At 40.9% G+C, this 26,732-nt stretch overlaps 1 protein-coding gene across 2 annotated transcripts; it reads left to right on the plus strand.

Annotated features, from left to right (window-relative positions):
* The first annotated feature begins 1,784 nt into the window (after positions 1-1,784).
* On the plus strand, positions 1,785-25,196 carry LOC126380502 (intraflagellar transport protein 122 homolog). 2 transcript variants are annotated; one of them, XM_050029947.1, is made up of 24 exons: positions 1,785-1,852; positions 2,020-2,255; positions 2,579-2,809; positions 3,402-3,612; positions 3,740-3,887; positions 4,270-4,424; positions 5,223-5,420; positions 6,369-6,506; positions 6,989-7,117; positions 8,219-8,383; positions 8,768-8,908; positions 9,562-9,659; positions 11,372-11,525; positions 11,944-12,102; positions 12,297-12,457; positions 12,755-12,883; positions 13,911-14,056; positions 15,075-15,231; positions 15,570-15,758; positions 16,622-16,730; positions 17,289-17,466; positions 17,904-18,082; positions 22,543-22,692; positions 24,013-25,196. In XM_050029947.1, the coding sequence occupies exons 2-24, from the start codon at positions 2,194-2,196 to the stop codon at positions 24,172-24,174; spliced, it is 3,549 nt and encodes a 1,182-aa protein (XP_049885904.1). In that variant the 5' UTR covers positions 1,785-1,852; positions 2,020-2,193; the 3' UTR covers positions 24,175-25,196. The 2 variants fall into 2 exon arrangements, with proteins under 2 accessions (XP_049885904.1, XP_049885903.1); XM_050029946.1 differs by lacking the exon at positions 1,785-1,852 and having other exon boundaries at positions 1,891-2,255.
* Positions 25,197-26,732: the final 1,536 nt, after the last annotated feature.

Consider the following 26,732-nt stretch of genomic DNA (forward strand, 5'->3'; position numbering starts at 1 on the left):
CGAACACTTTCCAACAACATTTAATGGCTAATAAATAAAACCAGTTATTTACCTAATTTTTGCGCCATAATTTGAAAAAGATTGACTCTATTACACCCGTTATTTTGGTTCATGTAAAAAAAATACTGTTACATAAAAACTTAAACATAACGTAAGATAAAACAGCTTATATACGCCCCACTGCTGGGCACAGGCCTCTCCTCATTCAACCGGAGGGAGTATGTAGCATTCTCGAACCACGCTGCTCCATTTCGGGTTGGTGGAGAAGTTTTTAAGGCTAATAGCCGGGACCAACGTTTTAACTTGCCCTCCGAAGTACGGAATCATCTTACTTTTTCAGCCAATCAGGTGATTCAAGCCTGAAAAGTCCTTACCAAACAAAGGACAGTCTCAAAGTGATTTTGAACATAATAAAAACAAAGTACAAAAACGTCCTTCTTTATTGATTGACACCGTTCGTTCTCAGTCATTGGAACCCGAAGTGAAGTAGCGTGATGGAGTTATACTCTATACACCCTCCGGTGGAAATAGGCTGTTTATATTAGTAGGCACAGCCACTAAACGAGCAACTCCTTCGAACTTATATGATAAAACAGATGAGGTGACCGCAAGACACACAAACAAATTACCATTACATAGGCATTGGAACACTCAACGAGAATTCGTGTTTTCTAATTAGAATGACATAGAATGGATAAGTATCTACGTACTTTTCTAGATATTAAGAGTAGTAAAGGCACATTTGAAGCTATGGTCTATAAGGGCGAGAAGACTGCTTATAGGTGCTAAGGTTGAAGTGTGTACTTTTATATTACATACATATAATCATATTATTATTATTAACAATGTATCTTAGAAAGATAATTTTGAGTCAGTAATAAACTATAGCTCAACCCAAACGGTTGTTTCCATTAAAACCTAAAGTCTCCTCACATTCTAAGTTCCTAACTGAAAATAATAAAACGTAAGTATCTACTTAACTTACATAAGCGTGGCCAATTATTGGTCAGCAAATATTTAGCTTCGATCGCCATCGACTCGCAAAGAAGAAGAACTTACATAAGTATTAAGTACGTGAAAAATAGGTTCAAGCGGGAAACTTCAATATATAAGAATAATTTCTGGCCAAGACACGTGTAAGATTACAATTTACAGTAGCACGTACAATGTACAATAGGCTACGCTAAAACACTACCTACAGACATCATTTTGAGCAACTATGAATATTATCAAAATAATCATGTGCTGTGTTTTGTGAGTGTTCTACGTTCTGATGTCAGTGGCGCCATCTTACTAAACTTTCAATAAAATGATTGAATTCGTCTCTCATGGTCTCTCGCCTCGTCGTCAAATTCGTTGTTAGGAAAATAAAATTAAAAAGCTTCGTGATTTTAGCAGTGACATCTAGCGATCAATAGCCGTACTGAATAAAGCTTGTGGTGAGTGAGGACTTTATTTTTCCTATAATTCCTATATACTATTAATACGCCTGAGGGTGCCCAATTGGGCGCGAATCTCGGCTGAGAGGAAAAATGTTTGAAAGAATTAATCGACCCTAGCGGGGCGATAGCGATAAGTTTCTGTTAAATAAAGTATAATTTCGTAAATAAAATCAATTTTAATTTATACACCGATAAACACAGCACTACTTATAATGACAAGTCAGGATAAAAGGTGTTGTATTGTTAGCGGTGTGACAAACAAGAATAAAATTCCTGTTTGTCATACTGGGGTGACAACCTGGTGTGACCACGAGTCCGGAGGGACGAAAACACGAAAATCACAAAACCTTTTCGGAACCATTGCCAAGCTAGAGAGCTTCGCATATATCATAGAGAATAGAGTTTTGTTTGTAAGTTTTGTTTGACGTATTGAGTAGAGTAACTTGAATCGAAAGCACTGCGCACCGGCGATACCAAAATTGTTTAAAGACAAATAACTGGTTAATTGTGCGGCTTTATTACGCGGTCAAACAATGGCCCAGCAAGATTTACCATAATCAATATATATATGTTTCAGTTTTCCTACTGGCAGAGCCTATGATTCCGTCTCTGGTCGTCATGTTTTGTTACCAAGCAGCAAGTAAAAATTCAAACTAAAATTAGTTTTGAAATGTGTGCCCCAGGTAGCCTGCTCATGAACTAAATATTACTGCGATTCGAAAGTCAAAGCGAAAGTAAGTGAAGATTCAGAATGAGAACCGTACCAAAGTGGGTAAACAAAATTCATGAAGCAGATAAGGTAGAGTTTTCAAGGTAAGTGATAATTATAATATATAGTGATAACTATAATACGCTGCACAGGACTGCAGAACCTTTTCACCAATTAGGTCTTTATGAGAATAAATTATATGCTTATTTTTATATAGACTATGTCATTTGGTTTTTAAAAATTATAGTTTCTCCAAATGTCTCAGTTAGCGATACCCTCCTAAATACTATTAAAATACAGCACAAGTTAATAGGTTCCTCTGCCTACCTCTCCAGGCATACAGATGTGATGCTATGTTGAGTTGATGTTGTCAATAGGTACCCAGTAACTGAGAAAAGAGTCATACATGTATGTGTTTGTTTTGCAGTGTCCACTCAATATGCTTCAGTCCCGATGGCACTCAGTTGGTGGTGGGAGCAGGGGAAAAAGTGATGGTGTATGACCCGAGGGATGGAGCTCTAGTTCAATTACTTCAAGCCCACAAGGGGGCAGTACATGCTGTAGCATACTGCAGTGATGGCAAGAAGTTTGCCAGCGGTAGCGCTGATAAGAATGTCATCATTTGGACCTCGAAAATGGAAGGGGTCCTAAAATATTCGTAAGTTTTATGAAAAAATAATATTTAATTGATTTTGTAATAATCACAAAACTTTTGAGTGTTTCTTCTTTCTTATTCCCTCCTATGAGTTTGTCAGGTGTGCCTATAACTGTTGCATGGAATAGGTAATTTGTGTTTTAGTTTGTACTAATTTTGTATTTATTTAAATAAGGTTTGTAACTAATAACTCCTATTTATGTCATATATTTGTCTGCTCTAAAGCTTTCATGTGTTCTAATTATGTTAAAAATTTTAACAAATAATAGAAGTGTGACATTTAAAAATATCTAATAATAACTATTTTCCCTGTAGTTTTCTGTTTGTTAAAACAAACATACATTTGCAATGCCTCTACACTTTATTGTTGATATTCTGAATTTATGATGTGCAAAGTGTTTATATGTTTTCTACTAAATACTGTGGCTTTGGCGAAAGAAATAATATTTGTTGTATAAGTATTATAATCAATCATACATAATGTTGCAGTTTATAATAATAATATGTTTAATAATCGCCTTTTAAATCTGTGTTAAAGTAGCATAATTTGATAATTTATCTTTCTCTATGTTCATATAATATGTTATTCTAACAGGCATAGTGAAGCCATCCAATGTCTCGCATACAATCCAGTGACGCTGCACTTGGCATCATGTGCTATATCAGACTTTGCATTCTGGTCTGCGGATGTGAAAGCAGTTCAGAAGTACCGAGTATCAGGACGCATCACCTCCTGTGCCTGGTCACACAACGGACAACATCTGGCCATAGGCTTAGCAAATGGAGCTGTGTCTATAAGAGATAAGGTAATTAGAAAGTCATAGGTACTTTTTCGGGTTTACTAACTGCTGGCGTTTTACTTTTAATACATAATAATATTACCTATGTACTCACATGAGTGGGAAAAAATGAGCTCATTTTTCATTGTTATAGCAAGGAGATGAGACACAGAGAATAACTAGGGATGCTGCAGTATGGGCTGTGGCGTTCTCCAAGTCTACTCTGCTGGTGGCTGATTGGAATGATACCCTTTCCTTTTATAATCTGCAAGGACAACAAGTTCATAAAGAGAGGAATATTGGTAAATATTACCAAGTATATATATGGTTTTGTAGGTATGGAATTGAATCTGTACCAATTACCAGGTGACAGTCTTCAGTGCTCCATATCTGTACAGGCAAGTAATGGATGCAAGATGGATAAAATAAATAATTCACATAAAAATACCTGTCATAATACATGAAGTAAATTATGTATACTAGATATTTGATAAAACAACTATTGGGAATTAATAGTAGGTATAGTTAACTTGTTCAAAATTGAAATGTCCAATTTTTGGTTGCTTATTACGTAATATTGAACCAAAAGCCATAGTTAAAAGTGTATTTTCGGACTCATCACTGTAGTAGAAATACATATTCTGTTTTGTTAATTTCATAGTTTTCTTGTTGTATGTTTCACAGGTATAGCGGCTCTGTCAATATCCCTGTTGGGTGCGCTCGTGCTGGTGGGGGGTGCGGGGGGCTGGGTTGTGCTGACATCAGAGGGGGTGCAGCTACTTAATACTCCCCAGGAGTGGGTCTGGGCAGTCGCGCCCTCGCCTTCTTTCAACACTATTGTAAGTACTACAAAAAATCACAATCATCATCCTCCTGCCCTTATCCCACTCTATGTACAGTCATGAGCCACTTTAGGACTCTGTCGCACTAACATATTTGACATTTAGTGAGATTTACAGTTCAATTTGTCAAAAAAGTTAATGTGACATGGTACCAAAGTGTATACATATTAATGCTCGTGACCGTAGGTGGGGTCGGCACAACAAATTACATTACATACTAATATTAAAATATAACAGTAACTCTGTACATTACCTATTCACGCCTTGACCAATGGAATGAAAATTGGCTAATAGATAGATCGAAACTTGATAGATACTTTTCATGGACCAACTTGGGTTGATGAAGTCACACATAAACATAATATGCCTATATACGTCCCACTGCTGGGCTCAGTCCTCCCCTCAATCAACTGAAGGGGATACGGAGGATTCTCCATCACACTGCTAAATTGCGGATTTATGGAGGATGTGGAGATGTTTAGGCTAGGTGCTTTATTGTAATTTTGGAGTTGAAGGCTAGAGTAAATAGGCGTTTGCTAGGTAAGCGCATTACTTTCAGGTCAAACGCGAGCAAAATAAAATAAACTGACGCTCTGAATCTGAAGGCTTTAAAAAAATTTGTATCTTAGAATATAATATAATAGAAGTTTATTGCAAGTCACAAGTTATACAAGATGTTGTAGTTAATATACGTACATGTGACGGTCTGCTAGGGCATAGAAAACAAGAGGGGTAACTATGAGTAGTTGCCAACGAGTTTTGAGATCTGTGTCGTTAAATAATCCGTTGTTGCAGGCAGTGGCGTGTCAGGACGGTACTCTGTGGTGTTACCAGGTGGTGCTGAGTACTGTCCACGGGCTGTACCGCGAGAGGTACGCGTATCGGGAGAACATGACAGACGTGATCATCCAACACCTCACCACCGGGAACAAGGTCCGGATCAAATGCCACGACAGGGTACAGAAGATCGCCATATATAAACATCGGTTGGCGGTAAGTTTCATATTAAAGGTGCTTCTAGTCATGTGGATTTCCTTCTCGCACGCGGAGTTGGCACTATAAGCGACAATAGAGACCTGCTATTGTGCGTATGTCCTTCAAAGTTTTAAGCGTTTTAAGTGCTCTACTTTAATCCTATTTCAAAAGTTAATAGTTATTTCAAAAATTACTATAACATCTGGATTTAGAAGGTGACATTGAAATTAAGTCGAAAAATACACGGAAATACTCGTCAGTGCACGCTCCTTACGTTATAATGTATCTCGCGGCAACATTTGTATACATACTATATATAAGGTGTCCAACTGCCTCCTTGGTGTAGTGCTTAAAACAGCTTTGGGGTCACGATCTGGAAGTCCGGGTTCGACTCCCGATAGGGACATTGTCGAAATCTGTTTGTTAGACGGTCCTTTGTTTGGTAAGGACATTGCAGGCTTGAATCATCTGATTGTCCGAAAAAGTAGATGATTCGGTGCTTCGGAGGGCACGTTAAGCCGTTGCACGTTACACCCCAGACACTTCATACAAACAACCTCGAATTATACAGACAACACACATTGACGATGATCGTACACGCATATTTGTGTTTGTGACGTCTAACGCCCTACGAGTGAAATTATACAATGTCCGAGGGCTTGTGAGGTAAACCTAGCTCAGACGCTGGTGGGGAGCGGAGATTAGCCATCTATACGTAGTATTATTCCTTATTTTATGCTGTTGGTCCCGGCTATTAGCCTTGGAAACACTTCTACCAACCCACAGTGGAGCAGCGTGGTGGAGTATGCTCCATACCTGCTCCGGTTGATTGAGGGAGGCTTGTGCCCAGCAGCGGGACGTATATAGGTTGTTTATGTATGTATGTACTACTTACTGATGTAAGTATGTAGTAGTTACATAAACCATAGGGTGTCCATTCTATACGTAGTATTATTATTTGTCCAGGTGCAACTCCCCGAACGTGTGGTGGTGTACGAGCAGAGCGACTCGGAGGGTATGTTGTATCGCGTTAAAGAGAAGCTGCCGCAGCGCTCCGAGTGCTCGCTCCTCGTGGCCACTAGCGACGCCTTGCTGCTCTGTCAGGTAGCTACTCATTATCATATACAGGATGTTCTCTAAATATCGAATCAAACACAAGAATGACCTCGGTTAAAAAAATGTAGAGTTGAAGAAATCTCATTAAAAAAGCTGTCATGAGGCGGTGATATTTTCTTTTTCACACAAACTCAAATAGGTATCTCGTAAACTATGATCTTTACTAAGGTTTCGTTTTTCTGGTTAGTCATAACCCCCACCTACGCGCATGCATATCTCGTTTGATTCACTACCTACAGATCAGTGTAAACTACGAAGTTGATATGTTACTAAGCGCTCATTTTGTAGACTCGTACATTACCCAACTGTGACTTTCTTTGGTCAGTTCTCGTCAAATAAGCCGACTGAACGCCTTACGCGTACGCTACATAGGCTATGGCGACTTTTGACGACTGATAATAATATGGGTGAATATACTGCCCAGCCTACAAATATGGCTAGCCTCTCAACGATTTGGTTTTGTTTTTCAGGATACAAAATTATCCCTGATCGGGCCCCGTTTGCCCAAGACATGGAACGTGCCAGCCCCTATACGTTACGTCAAAGTTACCACGCTGTATTTCGAAGAAGTTCTACTTCTAGGCTTACTGAATGGACAGGTAAGTTAATAATTTTTTCTACTCCTCTAATCTGGCATTTAAATAACCAAAAAGTCTAATATAAGTACATACATAATTAAACTCTTTGAAAAAGTGTACGCTCTATGGCCTATAAAAGCATTGTTTACAAAGTGTAACTGTACTATAATGTCGCCAAAAAAGCATTGTTGTTGTTTTTTTTTTTTGACCTGGAAACTGGCACCTTTACTTTGTTTGGTGCCATAGATATACTATAAAAAAAAAGTATACATTTGCCGCCATTTTCCCGCGCGTTGGAAAATAAATTGGAAAATTTTTGTGTTTCGTTTCAAAACACTAAAAAGTATAAAATATAATATCAACACTGCAGTAAAACCTACCAATGTACCCAATATTACCATATCACACAATACCATTCAAAATTTACATCTTCATTTTTATAAATAAAATTTTTCTTTGTATAATTTTTGTTTCATTTGAAATTACGTCGTCGTAGAAAAAGTATTGTATGCAACGTTGTATAACTAGGTCAAAAAATGCTCGTGGCGTCTCTTATTGCGATGTTCGCCAAGGCTCACATCGCAACTCACGCCACTCGCATTTTTTGACCCTTCTTATACAACTGTTGCATAAAATACTATTAATTTATTTGTATAATAACTTGCCTAGATAATCTCACGCCCGTAATTTCTAACCGGGTAGAGCTGCTAGTGATCCGACGTCAAGATGTAACCACTATATATACGAAGTCCTAGGATGTATGGGTATGAAGAACCGTATGGTGATAGGTCATCACGGGATCATAATATTGGTCCCGCGTGATAGAAAGGACACATATTTTTCTGTTTATAACGGCGTAATTATAATTCATGAGAGGAAAATACGTCTTATTGGCTCAGTGGTGTGCTTAGGGACTGTTTTGTATTCCTGGGAATATTTCCTTCCTATGAAATGTCATAGAAAGAGAGAGAATATATCTTAAGACCGTTAGCGGCTCAATTATAACTCGAAACTAGGATGGTAACATCTAGCTTCATAAACTACACGAGATCTAAGAACTGTTACAGCTATGTGTAGGACATAATTAATTACTTAATTAACACAAAATCCGTTGATTCATAGATATGGCAGGTGGAGCCGCGGGAAGGCGTGTGTAAGATGATCTTCCAGACGCCAGCCAGCGTGCGGTGTCTCGACGTGAGCGCCTCGCGGGGCCGCCTCGCCGTCGTAGACGAGTCGTCTGTTTGCCGCGTGTACAGTCTGCCCACCGGAGATCTGCTCTATACTGTGAGTATTATCCGAGAATCTTGGTCTGAATCATCCCTCAAAGTTTTCTGTACGATGTCACTAACACCCTGTATATTATAACATGCGCCTTGCGAGGCCGCCCCGCCGGCGTAGCGCTTTCTTCATTCTTATAGTCCGTCAGTCTATCTGGGCAGATGGCAAACTCATGGATGATTATTCTTCTATCTTAGCGTTTATAAATACCATATTTCATGGAGCTCGCTTACTTATAGAGACATGGATGATTACCGTTAAGCGAAACGACCTTATTATCTCTGTCCTGGAATAATATAATTATATTCATCAGTCTGAGCAGACTGATGGACTGGACTGATGCAATACTGACCGTGTAGCCGGGCTCTGAGTCGCAACTGATTGCTGCAGGAGGAGAACGTATCGTCGGTGTCGTGGAACTCGTGGTGCGAGGAGCTGCTGGGCATGTCTGGTGGAGGCCTGCTAGCCATCAAGGCGGGTCACTTCCCGCCAGCCACGCAGCCGCTCATCGGCTCCGTCGTCGGCTTCCAGGTACAACAAACTTGTTGGCTATTGTGTCGTGTCGGCGGTGTCAACTCGTGGTGTTATGCCGTGGGGTTATGGTCACTACTTAACGCCACGCCGAAATGCGACTGCCTTCCTTATTTCTCCGCGTAGCGCCCCGCTGTCGCCTGTATGTCATTGTGTAGCTCCGTAAAACCATCTCTTGCAACAGGCTAGTTTCCAACTAGTCAAATCAGTTTTTACTAAACGTCAAAACATGAAATTACTATGGAATTAGAAAAAGCGCACTATGACGTCATAGAAAAACGTGATAAAATGTACTTATTATTACGATTTTCTTGATTAAAATTCATAAATATGTTTAAAAAATCATTAAATAAAAAAAGGAAAATGATTTTCGTTAGTTTTAGATCTGTCTTTATTTAGTAATCAGAATTTCATAATTTATCTTGAACCTAGTACATGACCCAATTGCTTTAAAAACACCCTTTGTCATTTAGAGCATGATTCATATCGTGAAAAAGGAAGAAATAAACTCAAACTTAATTCGCATTTATAACATTAGTGTGATACCTAGATCTTTCAAAAATCTAAAGGATAATAAATCCATCAACGATTTGGTTGGTTTTGTACCTAATGACTTTCGGCTATATGTACCAGTTCCGATGTTAACATTGCAGGGTGGGCGCGTATTCTGCTTGCAAGCGAATTCTATGCAGACTATAAACGTGCCCCTCTCACACGCCGTGCACCAATACGTGCAGCACAAATTGTTCACGTAAGTATAAGACTTTCGTTATGATTACTTCTACTATTATACTCGCATACACTAAACTCGCATACTCACACATTCATATTCCTACTTAACACACACACCCTTCACTCTAATACTTAGATTCCTTTGGCAAACTATGCGCCAACATCACATGGACCCTGTTTTTACGGTTTCCCTAGAAACAGGCTCCGCCTAGTTTAGGAATCTCTGTTCATTTGTTTACATTTTTAATATACTCATCCTACTTTATGTGCCTCATTGTATTGTTTTCTGGTAATACAAACATTTTTTATTTTCATTTCATTTCTATCTTTTTTATCCTATATACCTTGAATAGGACTTTTTTTCATAGCACTCGCCCGTGCTTATGGTTCAATCATGTTCGAGTCAGACGTTTCGATTCTTCACCTTGAATACTTTATAAGATGATGCACCTTACCCATTTTCATATTATTAACTTACTACATTTAATGATGCGTAATACATAAGTTTCTTCTTCTATTGTGTGGATTGTGAGTTGTGAGGTGGATTACTTTGAGCAACCCTGCCCTGGTGTCAAGATTATTATTGAACCGCCGAAGGGCCCTATGGTTTATGTAACTACTACATACTTACACCAGTAAGTAGTACATACATACATAAACAGCCTATATACGTCCCACTGCTGGGCACAGGCCTCCCCTCAATCAACCGGAGGGGGTATGGAGCATACTCCACCACGCTGCTCCACTGGGGTTGGTGGAGCGAGAGAGAGTAAGTAGTAACAGGGATCAACGGCAACTTGCTTTTCGAAGCACGGTTCATCCTACTTCCCGACATTCGAGTAATCAGTAACCAAACGACCAAACTCCGCTATACTACGCAAGCAGAAGCATGTCTATAATTTGACTCGACCAAGCTCTTTTGGGCATGGTTCGTGTTGCTCTATGCTTTTGGGTCATTATCCTACTCCATTGAGCAGAATTAAATACATTGCCTGACTGCAAATTTCCAGTGTTAAAGCAACCGGTATTACAATGTTTAAATAAATATATGATTCAAATCAAAATACATTGAATTTTAAAATTGTTATAAAAAATGCATTGAACCTTGGACCTACTGTATTACTCTATGTTGGAAATATATATACAAAACAACTGACCTTTTTGCTATTGGCTTTTATCTATAATAGACAATTTTGTTTACCGTGACACCGCAGCGATTGTCGACATGACATAATCTAATGTAAACATTTTCAGTTTGATACGAAGTACTCTGTGGTAAACATGTTATTTTGATATAGTTTTGATGGTCATGCATCATCTTATTATCCATTTAATATTGGATGCGTATATGTGAATTCGGTTCTCTTTATTGTATTTGAACCCATAAGACGATTATGTAAGTTTCACTCATAATATTAAATTCCTTCAACAATCAACAGTCTGTAGCTTAGCTTATTCGTGGATTAGCTTCGGATATTCCAGTATTAAATTACGTGTGCACACAGCCTTTATGAATAAGTCTTTTAAATCTATTTTGAAGCAATATTTTTCAATACGATCAAGTAACAAGCAATGTGTTCTTAACAAACATGGGTCACTAACACAAAGTTATATATATGATAATGTCCCCACCGAGAATTGGACCTCCAGAACGCGTGTCGAACGCTCTAACCACTACCACAGTACTGTTTAATGTATTATCTGAAAACTGACTTTTTTAAACTCGTACAGTGATGCGTACGCGGTGGCGTGTCTGGGAGTGACGGCGCTCGACTGGGAACGTCTCGGGTTAGCGGCGTTAGAGGAGCTGTCGTTCGAGGTGGCCAGGAAGGCTTTTCAGCGGAGCGAGAACATCATCTACCTCACACTCATAGACCATCTGCAGGTTAGTGATACAGAATATAAAGAAAAAGAAAGGAAAGTAAATTCACAGAATCATTGTTTTGTTCAAATTATCATAACAAGAAGTTCTATTTGTTTTCTCAGCAGCTATGAAATCCTTTATTAGATGATATGCTTAATACTCGGTCTGCGATTGTTGAAGTTAACCAACTTTCGCAAAGGGATGGGTGACCACAAAAAAAAAAGTTTTCATCTCGAGCTCCTCCGTGCTTCGGAAGGCACAAGGCCGTTGGTCCCGGCTGCATTAGCAGTCGTTAATAACCATCAATCCGCACTGGGCCCGCGTGATGGTTTAAGGCCCGATCTTCCTATCCATTCATAGGGAAGGCCCGTGCCCCAGCAGTGGGGACGTTAATGGGCTGATGATTATGATGCTTGATATGGCCCTTTGAAACCCACAGGAACGTTTCGAGGCGGGTGAGAAGCGCGCGGTGATAGCGGGCGAGGTGCTGGCGTACCGCGGGCGCTACAGCGAGGCCGCGCGCGCCTTCCGCACTGCCGGCAAGGACGACCGCGCGCTCACGCTCTACGTCGACCTCCGCATGTTCAACAAGGCACAGGTATGGACCGCTCTGTAAAGTACTATAAGCTCGTTTTTCGGTTTCGTTCTATCGGTTTACGTGCTGTTCATATGTAGTTGCGGTGCGTAAACCTAAATATTGTCCCATAGCAAAGGCCTCCCTTTGATCTCTCCACCATTCACAGTCTACAGCGAAGCTTCTTCGCATTTGTAGTATTGGTCTGTGTGTGCTAGGAGTACGTGGGCGAGGGCGAAGGTCTGCAGGCGCTGGCGCGGCGGCGCGCGGAGTGGGCGCGGCACGTGAACGAGCCTCGCGCCGCCGCCGAGATGTACCTAGCGGCCGGCGACGTACGTCGCGCTGCTGAACTCATGGCCGCCTGCGGACGACGGGACATGTACGTATAAAACACTTACTATATACACCCGGCTACAGCAAACCAAAAAAGGGTACAAATGATAATTATCTAAGCCTTCTTACACACGACAGATGACTTACATTTCTACACTCAAACAGGACTACGGCAACGGAGGCAGATGCTGTAGACAAAACGCGCGTCGTGCGACACCTGCAGTTGACATTTGACTATGGTCGATATAAAAGTGCTGCTCGTGTGTAAGACCTATGTTTGCGACAAGATTTTCAGATGTGTACGCGTTAACATGTCAATGTTGGTGTGTTGTAAATTGTACAGGTTGATCGAGTTGGCGCGTAAGTTGGACAAGGGGTCGAGCGAATCGCTGCGGCACGTGGCGGAGGCGCTGGTGGCGGCCGGGGAGCCCGCCACCGCCGCTGATGTGTACCAGCGGCTGGGCGACTACAAGTATGTTGTATATGACGTGTACCTATTCAAACTAGCAAATGACTAGGTCAAAGATAAATTATTTAGAAGCGAGTTTAAATTATCTAAATAAAATCATTTGTCTATTTGACTTATTTAAGAATTACGCAATAAAAGTTTGACCTTGTCGTCGAAATTTGTTAAATTAATGAATTTGTCAGTGTTTGAGCGCCATCTATCGGCTCACTAACGAACCAACTCATACAGCATGAAGCTAAACGAAGATCGCGCCGCAACACGTTCCGTTCGAGGCTCCACTGCTCTTGCGCCTCGCTTCACACCGGTCTCCGTAAATCAGCTGTCAATTTTTGAAAAAATAATCGTTTCATTATTCGCCCTTGTCATTCGACTTCTGTATCGATATACGATCATACGTTTTGTAATTAACATATTTTCGACTTAATTCAATAAACGTATTTTAAATTTATAATCAAACGCTTCATTGAAGAGCTCCTGGCTGCCTCCGACTATTCCCAACAGTCAGGTTAGAGGTCACATGAAGGTCAAATAAATACACGATTATTGCTAAAATATACACCATCCGGGAGATTTGAGAGCAATAGATAGAGAATAGAAAGAGTTACAAATGAGGACGTGCTAGTAAGAGTAAGGGAAAAAAGACAAATACTGAGAATTATTGATGACAGAAGAGGCAAGATGATTGGACACCTAATAAGACACGACGAATTTATTATAAATATCATAGAAGGAAAGAGATGAAGGGGAAGACCAAGAAGAGCTTACATGGAACAGATTAAAGAAAAGGTTAACGTTGTGTCTTATAGGGAAGCCAAGAATTGCCCTTTGATAGACTGGCATGGCAAATGCTACACCGACAAGAGCGTGGCTCTTAAATTGATGATGATGAGATAGGGAAATAAATCTAATTAATACGAAATCTCGAAATGGTTTTTAGAATTAGCGTATGTTTTTTTCCCTTACGTACCCGAATTACCTAGTTTTTACACAGGAAATATATTTTTATTATATTTGTTATTGTATCGTGCAGGCACGTGGCCCAGCTGGCCGTGCAGGCGGGGGAGTGGTCTCGCGCGTTCCAGCTGGCTCGCGAGCACGCCGAGTGTCGCAGGGAGGTGTACCTGCCATACGCACACCGCATGGCGCAGGAGAGCAAGTTCATCGAGGCGCAGAAAGGTAAACTCGTCAAATACTAGTACAGTCATGAGCAATACCATGTGCCCACTTTAGAACCCTGTCGCACTATCAAATTTAACATTTAATGAAACTTACGGTTTAATTTGTCAAAAAAGTTAATGTGACTTGGTTTCAAAGTGTATATATATACATATTAGTACTCGTGGCCGTACTCTCTCTCTCTTTATTTAAGAGGTGCGCTCTTGTCGGTGGAGTAATCGCCATTCCTCTGTTCTTCCCGCCAAAACCTTTACCTCCTGATACGACACGACCTGCTCCTATTTGTTTCATAAATGTTCTCCTAGGTCTACCCCTTCCTCTCTCGTGTCCGTACACACATCATATAATAATAGATACTCGTACAACTAGAAGTACTAAACGGCCAATATAGTTATTTAAAACTGTCCCCAAGATTTCCTTTATTGAGACTAGACTAAGCACACCTCAGTGTTTCCTTTTCGGCGGATTAGAAAAAGACAGGGATAACTTGAAATAAAATTAGATGGTGCATACAGGAATTAGACAATATTGCCAACCAACAATATTCCTTCACTTTCACATTTATAACATCACTGTAACGTGATACATAGATGATACATACTCGTACTCATGATACATACATGATACATAGCTGGCGAGGTGTATATACTATACACGTCTGCCTAACCCTTCGGGGATACAGGCGTGATGCTGTGTAACGTGATACATAGGATTAAACAGAACGACCAGGGGGGGTTAAAATCGAAACAATTTATCTAAGAAAGCAATATTGCTATTTGACATTTGTTTGCATTGCGCACTTACTTTTATATGCGCAAATATCAAATTGCAATATTGCTTTCTTAGATAAATTGCTTTGATGTGGCCATTTTAAGCGCCCAGTTCAGCACAATTAGTGATTACAATAGCCTCAATGCGCGGTAAGAATTAGATCTGTCAAAGTACGTCAGCTAGTGTTGTGACGTTCTTTACAATAGTGATGTATCAGTCGAGATTGTTCTTTTCTATCTAACAATAGCGTACCATATGGCGGGCGAGACGGCGACGGCGATGCGCGTGTTCACGATGCTGGTGGGCAACGCGGTGACGGAGGAGCGGTTCAGTGACGCCGGGTACCTGCACCACCTGCTGGCCACGCAGTACCTCGACACCGCACACGCCACCGCCACAGACAAGTTAGTACAGCCTCCGTGGTCTAGTGGGTAGAGCGTTAAGCTTACGATCTGAAAGTCCAGCCTCGATTCCCTATGGCCACATTGTCGAAATCACTTTGTGAGATTACCCTTTGTATGGTGAGAACATTACATGCATGCATCACCTGATTGTCTGGAAAAGTAAGATGATTCCGTACTTCGAAGTGCATGGTAAGCCGTTAGTCCCGGTTCTTAGCTTTAAAACACCTCTACCAAACCGTAGTATTATTAATTATGCTATAGTTCCGTAATAAGCGAGCTCTTCTTGCTAAGCCATCCGATAAATGCTTTATAGTCGTTAAATAAAGCTCATTTCGCAGGAACCGCACGTCAAGCACACGTGCTCATGCGCACAACGAGCGGCTAGCGCGCATCTACCACGCGTATGACTCGGTGCACCGCTGCGTTCACGAGCCCTTCTCGCTGAGTCAGCCGGACGCACTGCTCAACGCCGCGCGGTATATCCTCGCGCTGCTGGACGGAGAGCCGCCGCCTGGCGTCTCCATGTTGTATCCTTTTCAAATAACACATAATATAATTAAAACACATAATAACGGGTTCTTAACGCGTTTCAAAAAAGGGATATGAGACTCCCGATATTTCGACACTGTTGCAAGTGCCATGATCACGGGATGTGTTTTAATTATGATAATAACCGCGTAAACTTAAAACAATGTATAACACATAATATACTGGTTGTTAGTGACATAGTAACGAATACTGAGGGGGGATGATTCTGAGTTGATATCATGTTTTTTAAAGTTATTTTCCCTTCCACACGATCGCGATGAAAAATTCCACTTGATATCAACTTAGAATCATGGCCTGAATCAACCCTCAAAGTTTTCGTTACGATATCACTAACACCCTGTATGGATATCGAAAAAAAGTGTTAAAAGTGTAATTCATGTTGTATTCTTAGCCTTTCGCCTGCGTGGATACCGTGTTTAGCGGCAAGTGCAGATTTTTCGATTGAAAGATCCTTTTGGCCTGTTATGTACCCCTGACAACGTGATTGATCTTTTTTCTTTCTTGGAAAGTACTTGAACAGATGTTGCAACTCATAGCAATCATCGCTCCGGTCGCTTCGTTGGGGCTGATTCCGCTCATGTGGTCGCGCAGCTTTAGAGTCCTTAACTTAATTCAAATTCAAATTATTTATTTCGGACTTTATCCATATATGTTAGTAACAAACAACTTGTAATAACTTATACAACTTAAAGCTAATACACTCGCGCGTCTCTGGGCACAGCAGCGTGCAGCTGCATCCAGCGCCGCAGCAGCGGGGAGTCCTCATATTTAATGCCAGTGCATTTAATTATTGTAACAGTTTACAATCACTACAATATTACCCTTACATCCTAACGTACAGTTGTCTCTACCTGTGTTTGGCTAAACAAGCAAAAGCGTTGAACGCTAACTCGTTGGCGAGGCAAATGTTGGACAAGATTCTCGGTTTTCAGATTCCCCAGAAGTTTCAGGTTAGTTTCGCTAACATTATATTGGCTGATTGAAAATTATTATTCTCTATTTATGATTCAATATACAACTAGAGTGAATTATTTAGATATTTTCTTGGGATACAAGCATCCCACTTCACCGTGTAGAGTCCCGTGTTCGTCTTGTGAACTTTACACCCGATGCACACTCTGCAATGCGTTGCAAATAAATATAAGTTCACCACTATGTTAACGGCCTCCGTAGTCCCGTGGTTTGAGCGTTGGGGTCACGATCCGGAGGTCCCGGGTTCAAATCCCGGTGGGGACGTGTCACAAAAATCACTTTGTGATCCCTAGTTTGGTTAGGACATTACAGTCTGATCCACTGATTGTCCGAAAGTAATATGCTTCGGAAGGTACGTTAAGCCATTAAGTATGCATTGAGTTTTATTTCACCGACGTCACAGGTTGCGAACCTATTGTAATGGTAGATAGACAACTGTGTTTCGTGTAATAGATTATTAAACGGTTGTAAAAATAAGTTTTGGATTTTAGTTTTGGAAGATTATAACAGTGCATATTATATTGTGGTTTATTTAGGAGAGCGTGGAGCTGCTGATGGTGAAGACCCGCGCGGGTGGCGGCGGCGGCGGGATCGAGGCGCGAGACGATGACGTGGCGGTGCTGTGCTGGCGCTGCCGCCGCCACGCGCCGCCGCTCTGCGCCGCGCGCTGCCCGCACTGCGGACATGCGCTTGCGCATTCGCTCGCTACCCACGGTAACACACCACATACATACACGCCCTTAATCCCTAATAGAGTAGGAAGAGATACAAGTCATCAGTAGTCAGAAGTAGTAGTGCTAGAAATTCCTAAAGATGATGAACCATATGGTTACGGGTGATCACTGATCACCTCATTGCTCTTTATGATAGTCCTTCAAGTATGACGAACTGTATATCCCGAACGATATTGGGGATGGGCATCATCCAATACGGTGTATTGGACACAATAACTTTGTCGGTTTTGACATTCCCGGAAATGTCAAGGTGCTGGACGATTTCTGGATTTAATTCACTCACAGTCCAACATAGGGTCGTAAGGCTCAGATGCCTTTAATTGTGATTGTGTTTGGAAATCCGGGCCTTACGAGGTTAAAAATAGAATCACATAATAAACCACCACAAGGAACTACTTAAAAGTTTATAATTGACAGAAGTGCTACCGTTAGTGGAGTTCGAGCCCGCGGAGGGGATTTCGATGGAGGAGGCGTTGGAGTTGGTGGAGCGCACTCCACTGCCGCAGTCGGTGCGGGAGGAGAGCGCCGGCGCAGAGGTGCTGCGGATAGACCACGACCTCGACTCGCTCGACCCCTTCCTGGACAAAGTCGACGAGGTGAGCTCATTTTCTTAATTCGTGTGAATTGGATGACCCATCTCACCAATTTATAAGCAACAAACACTGACACACAATAAACAAAAGGACACATTCACATTCGCTAAGAAGTTTTTCTAAAAAAGCGTCCGCACCGTGTTGTAAATAAGTGTGCATCAGGTTATGTAGATAGTATAAGTTCGTTCTCTCAAATTAATATGTTATGGCAGTTCAAATAAAGTGCAATCTCAGTTGTTCAGTGTCGTTACACGCCGTAGCTTATGACAAGATGCCGTGCGGACACTTTTTTTTACAGAGATTGGTGACAACCAATATAATAGTAGGGGAGCCCAAGCGGGGATTTCGTATGTGACTCGAGCTCAGCAGTTTAGTATTAGAAGAGAATCTTTGTGCTATGTTAAGTACTTTTACCAAGTATGGTCCCTCAATATAGTGACGCAGGGCTAGGGCAGTCGATCAGATTAGTAAAAAAAAATCGATCCTCTAAAAAACTTGAGCACATCAGATTTAAACAAAATAAGTTAATTACATACAGAAAACAATACCCCTTTCATAATCTGACGGTTTGAGCGTGACTTAAAAATTTGACGGAATCACTAAGCTGCAAAAAAAAACCGTTACCTTGAAATACTCAAGCGCAAATATATTTTTTTTTCATTTTAAAGGAAATAGTCTAAAATTGATAGAAATACCATCATCTGCCGATTTTCATAAGCCTAAGAATGTAAAATTATTAAAAGAGTGTAGTATGTACAATTATTAAGAATTATATATTTCCCGCTCGATGCCTCTCTTCCCTTCTCACTCTTTCTCCACGTCTTACTCTCTCGCACTGCCCCACACTATTGTCTGCCGTAGTGTTGGGTTTTTACCCGGAAAATTCCCGCGTTTTGGAAAATTTCCCAATTCTGAGGGAAAAAACCCTAAAAATTCCCATTTCAAGGGAAAATATTTTTTATCGCATATACACTTCTCATCAAAAAAAATCGAAACACCTTGCAAGTTTACGTTTTGTCAGGATTATCAGAAAAATGTGTACATTTAGGAATAAATGTTAAATGTCGTTTAATAGTGAGTAATATGAGCTTATCAAATCTTAATGTTAATGTTCTAAATTTAAATGAATTTTTCATAGGTTTCGTATTTTGTTAAATGAGTCATTTTATTCCGTATGGAGTATAAAGGAAATGGATAAAACAACACACGTAAATGAAAAAAAAAGCTAAAAAACGTTTATTTAATAACTTGTATTCCCTCCCCGAGCTCTAATTACTGCTTCCATACGGTTCTTCATCGATCGGATGAGAGTCACGATCACATGCTGTGGTATATTGTCCCATTCCTCTTGGATTGCATCTTGCAGCTGGCTAAGTGTTTCTGGGGCAGGATCTCTTGCTCGAATTCGTCTCTTTAATTCATCCCACAGATGTTCAATGGGATTCATGTCCGGGCTTCTTGCTGGCCATTCCATAATAGAGATATCGACTTCGTTAAGATAATCTCGTACGACGCCCGCGGTGTGAGCCCTCGCATTGTCGTGCATGAATATGAAGCCGTTGCCAATAAAATGTGCATAGGGCATCACATGAGGCTCGAGACACTCTTCGACGTACCGATGACAGTTTAGTGCAGGCAGACGTGGCCCAGACACGAAAGCAAGCTCTGTCTTACCGTCGGCGCTGATTCCTCCCCAAACCGTCCACGAACCGCCACCATAGCTGACCTTTTCTTCAATGCAGCATTGTGCATAGCGTTCTCCGTCTCTTCTGTAGACCTTGTTCCTTCCGTCGTTACCATACAGCATAATTTTACACTCATCAGAAAAGAGAACTTTGCTCCACTGTAGGTATGACCAATTTAGGTGCTGACGTGCAAAGTTAAGGCGCGCTCTTCGATGGTCTGCAGTTAATTTCGGCCCATTTGCTGGCTTATGCGGTACCAGTCCACGATCCTTCAACCTTCTTCTAATTGTAGAGTCACTTACAGCCACCCTTCGTACAACACGAAGCCGCTGCTGCAGTTGAAAAGCGTTAAGGCGTCGATTTCTTAAAGAAGTTGTTACAATAAATCGATCATCTCGCTCAGAAGTGACCCGATTCCTGCCAGATCCTGAACGGCGCGTGAACAAACCAGTCTCCCGATAACGTTTATAGACTCTATGAACAGATGACAGGCTTAGATGCAGTCTTGCAGCCACAACACGCTGACTAAGGCCAGAATCCAGCAATGCCACAACTTGGGCGGCTTCTGTGGGCGAAGTATCCATACGTTTTAGAAAAAAAAACCTTTTTTCAGACGTCCCAAAGTCACAGTATTGAAATAAAAAACAAAAAGTTTAAGGATAGGCGCCAATTTTTAGTTTTTAAACGCTAAATGTACTCCAACCCTAAACACACATTTGTCTCAAAACAGTGATTCATTTCGTTTATAAGATAAACAAATGAAATTCTAATTTTGAATTTAGAATTTTCGCTTATTACTGTAATGGCCAAACTGCCAGCTATACATTTATGTATTTTTTTTCATCGTATGAATTCTTTTTTGTGTTAAATTCGGACAGAAACAATGAAAACGGAAGTGTTTCGATTTTTTTGATGAGAAGTGTATTTGTATTAAAGTTAAGGATGTCCAACAAAGACCATTTAAATATAATGTATGCCTACTTATGCCCAAGTTATTTTCTGTCGTAGTGTCGTATGAACTCTTAAAATTCGTAATATCTTTTGAACGGAATGTTCGATTTTAATAAATCCGTGCAAAGATACCTACATATTATAGGATATATAGGATGTTTTTGGGCCGAGAGAATGTCATCTTCGAGGAGCAACATAGTTTTGTGCCAAGGAGGTCAACAGTTACCAACTTACTCTGTTGCTTGGACACATGGACAAGAAATTGGAAGGCACGAATACCTACAGATATTATTCACTTGGACTATGAAAAAGCTTTTGATCGAGTTCCTCAAACGATTGATTGCTAAATTAGAGCACTTTGGAATCAGAGGCAATCTCTTGAAGTGGATCGAAGGCTTCCTGTCAAATCGCACCTTCTCTGTGCGCATCGGAGAATCATACTCTGTTCTCAGAAAAGTCCTCAGCGGTCTACCGCAGGGAGCGGTGTTAGGACCAATTTTATTCAGTATTTTGAATTGTCAGATTAAATAATTCCTTCACAAAATCATCAGATTAAGTATTCACACCCTCTAGAATGTCGAGCTGAACCACCTGTATAATATTCTGACGCGCCCGAGTATTTCGATGTCACGATTTTTTTTTTGCATTTACAAATATCTATATAAACTTTTGGTCACGTCCAAATCGTCAGTCTTTATAATAGTATACTTTTTATAGTGAATTTAACCTCTCTTATGAGTTTCTGACGAATCCGAGAAAAAACATTTTTTCCTTAATTTCTACGTGGTAGTACAGCTACGTGTCACCAGCGATTCGTCAGACTAATATTTTTCTGTAAACAGGAGTTCGTAGACCGTTCACGTTATTGAACACTGACGCGCTTGAAGTTTTTTTTGTAACTGCTTTTTTTTTTACATTTTTGAAAATTTATACACGCTTCCCCCACCACTAAACAGGTATACATCACATAAACTTTTTTTTTCTTTAGCATATAATCTTTGCGATCCAATAGGTCTTCAAAGTGCTCGAGTAAAAACGCATTTGGCCCTCTGGGCTCCCCTACTATAATAATAATAATAATGTTGAACGATGTCTGTGGTAAGAATATACATATTTCCTCATCGGTGTCTCATTATCTCATTATCTTTACAATGATCTGTGGATCACAACTAGCATAACTTCTGCAAGAAGTACTGAAACTGCTAAATATAAATAAATAAATTACCCATTCTAATCCATTTGCACGATTTGCACTAAACAATTTGTTCAAAAACAGGCGGGCTTTATTTTTATTAGCACGCCATCTGTAAGTAAGTTGTGTAACTAGTAAGTACAAATGGAAAGCGTTCCTCAAGCAAGCCGTGAAGTTCCGCTAGTATTTATTGTAACGCAGAGATGGCAGCATGGGTAGTTATTTCTGCTGAGTCAGACCAAAAAGGTTTTTATTGACGACTATAAAACCTTTCAGAAAGAAACGAGACAAACTTTGTTTTAGAAAAGTTTGTTTCCTTAATTGTACCGTCCGGAAACCGAATCGGCGTTCCATTCTCAACAGTATACTGGTTATACATTGTTTTAGGTTTACGCGGTTAAATTAAAACACATAATAACGGGTTCTTACCGCTTTTAAATCAGGGATATGAGACTCCCGATATTTCGACACTGTTGCAAGTGCCCCACTACTCCACGCCAATCCAATCTCATTAGTAATCCCGTGATCATGGCACTTACAACAGTGTCGAAATATCAGGAGTCTCATATCCCTGATTTAAACGCGGTAAGAACCCGTTATTATGTGTTTTAAGTATACTAGTTGTCCCTATGCAGGAGGACGAAAGCGGCGTGGTGGTATGCAGCCGAGGTGCGCTGCTGGCGCTGTCACCAGCCAGCGTGGTCATCGCGCACCGCTCCCCGCCGCGACTATACCGCAACATGTTGCCGGAACTACCCGCCGCCGCCTGCCCGCACTGCCATAATGTGAGCATTTCATTCATTCAAAATTTAAGAGCTAGGCTCTTGGCGGTGGAGCTCTTTCCTGATTTGTCGATCTTTTACAAGTTCCTTGACCTCCTTGTATGACGGGATCGTCCTCAAGGAACGTCGAACGTCGTCCTTTTTTACGTAACTTCGTCATGGCCTTCCTCTACGCTGTTAACCTTCTATATTCATCCCTAATACATGTTACAAGGTGTCCAAACATTTTACCCTGTCTGCATCATTTAACACTTTTGAAAATACCTTTATAGCCTTGTACGGAGCTTGAATTACATCGTAGTGTCACGAGTTCGAATTCCGGCTTGGGCTCTAAACTACTGAGTTCGACTTTATGAGTAAATAAATGTATAGTTAATAGATATTATGTGCTTTCCAGGATTTGTGCCCGCTTGGTGGTAGTAGGCTTGCCCCTTACATGGTATTTCCATATAGCTGGCGAGGAGTGGGTGTACACCTTCGCCTACCCCTTTGGGGATACAAGCGTGATGCTATGTTATTTATCTGACTATATTACATATCGTCGCTGACGTCGCTAACTGGTGTATCTGAAATTTTTACCAAATCTGATTTGCACCTTTTGTTATTGTCAATAAGACAAAAAATATTTTTAACGTCAGTTTGTAAAGTCAGCCACGATATCTGTACTAAGTATAGATGCCATGATATACATATGCCACACAGGACAAGAGGGAATCCTTTTCAACTATTTCAACTAACACGCCATAATTCTTCACACGTTCGTATTTCGAAATTCAGTTCCGAACACTGTGTTCACTATCCTCTAACTAACCGATTATTTTTTATTTTATTTGACTGAATATTTTCCGCAATACGTGTAGTATTATTATTCCAGACAAATTAACGTCCCCACTGCTGGGGCACGGGCCTTCCCTATGGATGGATAAGGAGATCGGGCCTTAACCTCTCATATGCCGAGATACCAGACACAATAGATTTTACATTGTGTCTGGTCGAGATCCGCGTTCCGGCGTTCGAAAGATTAAACTACCACGCGGGCCCAGTGCGGATTGGTGGTTATTAACGACTGCTAATGCAGCCGAGACCAACGGCTCAACGTGCCTTCCGAAGCACGGAGGAGCTCGAGATGAAAACTTTTGTGGTCACCCATCCTATGACCGGCCTTTGCGAAAGTTGCTTAACTTCAATAATTGCAGACCGAACGCGTTTACCGCTGCGCCACCGAGCTCCTCCACGTAACTGCTTAAATGCTTTCGGTAAAATTATCGGTCATCCAGGATTCAGGTCGGTAGGCCAAATAATAAGGTAAAGTTTCCTCTTCAGTTATTCTACATGGAAGACTACGAGATACAGCTAGTGACGAAAGGCCACTGTCCGTTCTGCCGACACCCGGCGGAGACGCCCGAGGACGACGCCGAAGACTCCCCACTACGGGACTCCTCCACCCCCGCCTCTCCTACAAGTTCACTCTCTACTTGGCGCTAAGATACGTACAGTCATGAGCAATATAATGTACCCTCTTTAGGACTCTGTCGCACTAACAATTATTTGTTATTTAGTGAGACTTAAAATTCAATTTGTCAAAAAAGTTAATGTGACATGGTACCAAAGTGTATATACAGGTTGTAACGGAAGGGGGGTATCAAGCCGAAAGGGGACAAAACTATACCTTATGTAGATCTTATCTGCAAAATTTCAATTAAAAAAAAACACTTTTGATATTTTTTTCAATTTCAGTTAAAAAAATATTTTAATATTTCCAGCATGTAAAAAACGCGGCACAGCACTATTGAGGTCACTGTTCTTAATCCACTCAAATATTGGCACTACACAAATCTCCTAGCGCGTCCTGGTCGCCTGGTACTCGTGGCGCTCGCACGGCCGCGATAGGTACGAAATTCGAGCGGGCGGCAGCTTTGGCGGCAACGTCAAAAGGAGTCGGCGGCCGATTGGAACAATCCGAGTCGGCGGCACATCGGCGACTGTAACAAACAAGAATGACACTAAAGCATCTAATAATTGGAGTCATTTTGCTTTGACAACTATTCTCACATTATTTTATGACGTGTAAAATAAGTTAAAATTACCTACTTGTTTAGGTAAGGTATTTAATTTAATAGTAAATAGGAAAAAAAAGTGTGAAAGTGTGGGTAAGTAGGTAGGTAATTAATAATTAGACTTACGTTTTACAAGAAAGGTTCGCAATGTCGTCATCCCCGTTCGATGCACAGACCTGCCGCTTCATCTGTCCACAACACTTTCGAAGCAAAGTCTGGTGAGCTTTCCACTTGAACTCGGTACCATTCTCAGAATGCCACACGAGGTAAATAATCAGTAGGAATTAGCTCGGGCGTACGTTGCATGTGGTAAGGTTCGCGTGGTAGTCCTTGGGTTGGCTGCACGGCTAGTACGGCTTCTTCAAACTCCGGATCACGGGTCGCCGAGCGGCCAGTCTCGGATGACGCGTGGAAAGAGCCCGTTAAATGCAGTAGGCGATTGACCATTTTCCTGAAGCAATGCAGTGAAGGCAGTTGCCTGGCTTCATCAGCTGGTCTACCTTCTATGAATCGCTGATACAAGTTCCGTGCTTCACTTAAGTTGCCATCGCCGGCACCCACACACATCATCATTTCATAATAACCTACATTACTCAAAGACACCTCGAACTATCACTGATCACAGTTATCACAACAAATCCAAATTTCGAACTTCACTCCACAGATAGTAAACAAGCACTGACAAATAATTTGACAGTTTACTTTCGTGTGCATGTTTCTATCTCTTTCGAATGCTAGTATCCTGGTACTTAAGGGTATGTTATTTCTTTGTGCGCAATAAAATATTTTTATGGTATTGTTTGAATGAATGAATGTATTGTATTTTATGAAAGTAGGTACGTATTTTACTTTGAACCTAGAAAAGTAAAAATGTCGTTTATCTAATAAGGATCACCCGCGCTCACACTCTGGCACTAACACAGAATTGCCACGTTTCTTCGCAAATATCCCGCGCAATAGCAGAAGGCGAAATTAATCTGTCAATAATAAGACATACTATCACTCTGCCCGTATCCCTAATGGGGTGGGCAGAGTCACAAGAACATCCCATTAGCGGTACGAGCATGATAATTATTTATGTACCTATGTTATGATTACTTGTGGCTCTGTCTGCCCCATAAGAGTTAAAGGCGTGATATTATGTATGTATGTTTGGTACGGGCATGTAGCGATACGAGCGTGTAGTGGTAAGTGAAATTCCACAGTCTCTGCCTACTCCAATGGGAAAAAGGCGTGATGTTATTGTTCACTGTTGGACAATACACGACTACAATTTAGGAAAAAAAAAATACAAAAAAAATAATATTTTTTATCATGGTTAATGATAACTTTCCCTTAACAGCACCGCCATTTTGAATTTCGGGTGCACTAGGGCTTGCCGATCAAAAAATGACAATCGATAATCTATCCCGACCGAGAGTCGATCGATAGCAAGACTATTGATAACTCGGAAAGTGGGAACATTTTCGATTTTATTACCTAAGTGCAATACAATCGATAGTATCGTTGCGGATTAATAACAAACTATCGATAATTTTGCCCTCAGTCAGTAGTATTGCTACACTCCGATAGTATGGTTATTTTGAGTGGGCTGATTGTCTAAACTGAATTTCAATAACTCAAAAGTCCATGGATTTAGATTTTTTGAAAAGTTATTTTTTTATTTCTACCAATCAAAATCGTAGTTGAAAATGATTATGATCGATAATCGATACTGAACTATCGATAGTTTGAAACACTAGCGTGCCTTTTTCTATTCGCGAGCCCTGGCATCCTGGTACAGGGTATAAATCCCATTAACTGTCCCAATGCAATTTGCAATTCCGTGCTTCGGAAGGCACGGTTGGTCCCGGTGACTACTTACTCATGTAAGAAAGTAGTCATTACATGAGTCATGTCAGGGGCCTCTGGCGGCTCAATAGTTACCCTGACACCAGGGTTGATGAGGTTGGTAATCCACCTCACAACCCACACGATAGAAAAAGA

Source organism: Pectinophora gossypiella, chromosome Z, assembly GCF_024362695.1.
Source record: "Pectinophora gossypiella chromosome Z, ilPecGoss1.1, whole genome shotgun sequence".
Taxonomy (NCBI): Eukaryota; Metazoa; Arthropoda; class Insecta; order Lepidoptera; family Gelechiidae; genus Pectinophora; species Pectinophora gossypiella.

Coding starts and splice junctions, on each gene's coding strand:
- LOC126380502 (XM_050029947.1), top strand. CDS start 2,194: ATGAGAACCGTACCAAAGTGGGTAAACAAAATTCATGAAGCAGATAAG. Junction 4,425..5,222: donor CGCCTTCTTTCAACACTATT/GTAAGTACTACA, acceptor CCGTTGTTGCAG/GCAGTGGCGTGTCAGGACGG. Junction 14,057..15,074: donor GTTCATCGAGGCGCAGAAAG/GTAAACTCGTCA, acceptor ATCTAACAATAG/CGTACCATATGGCGGGCGAG.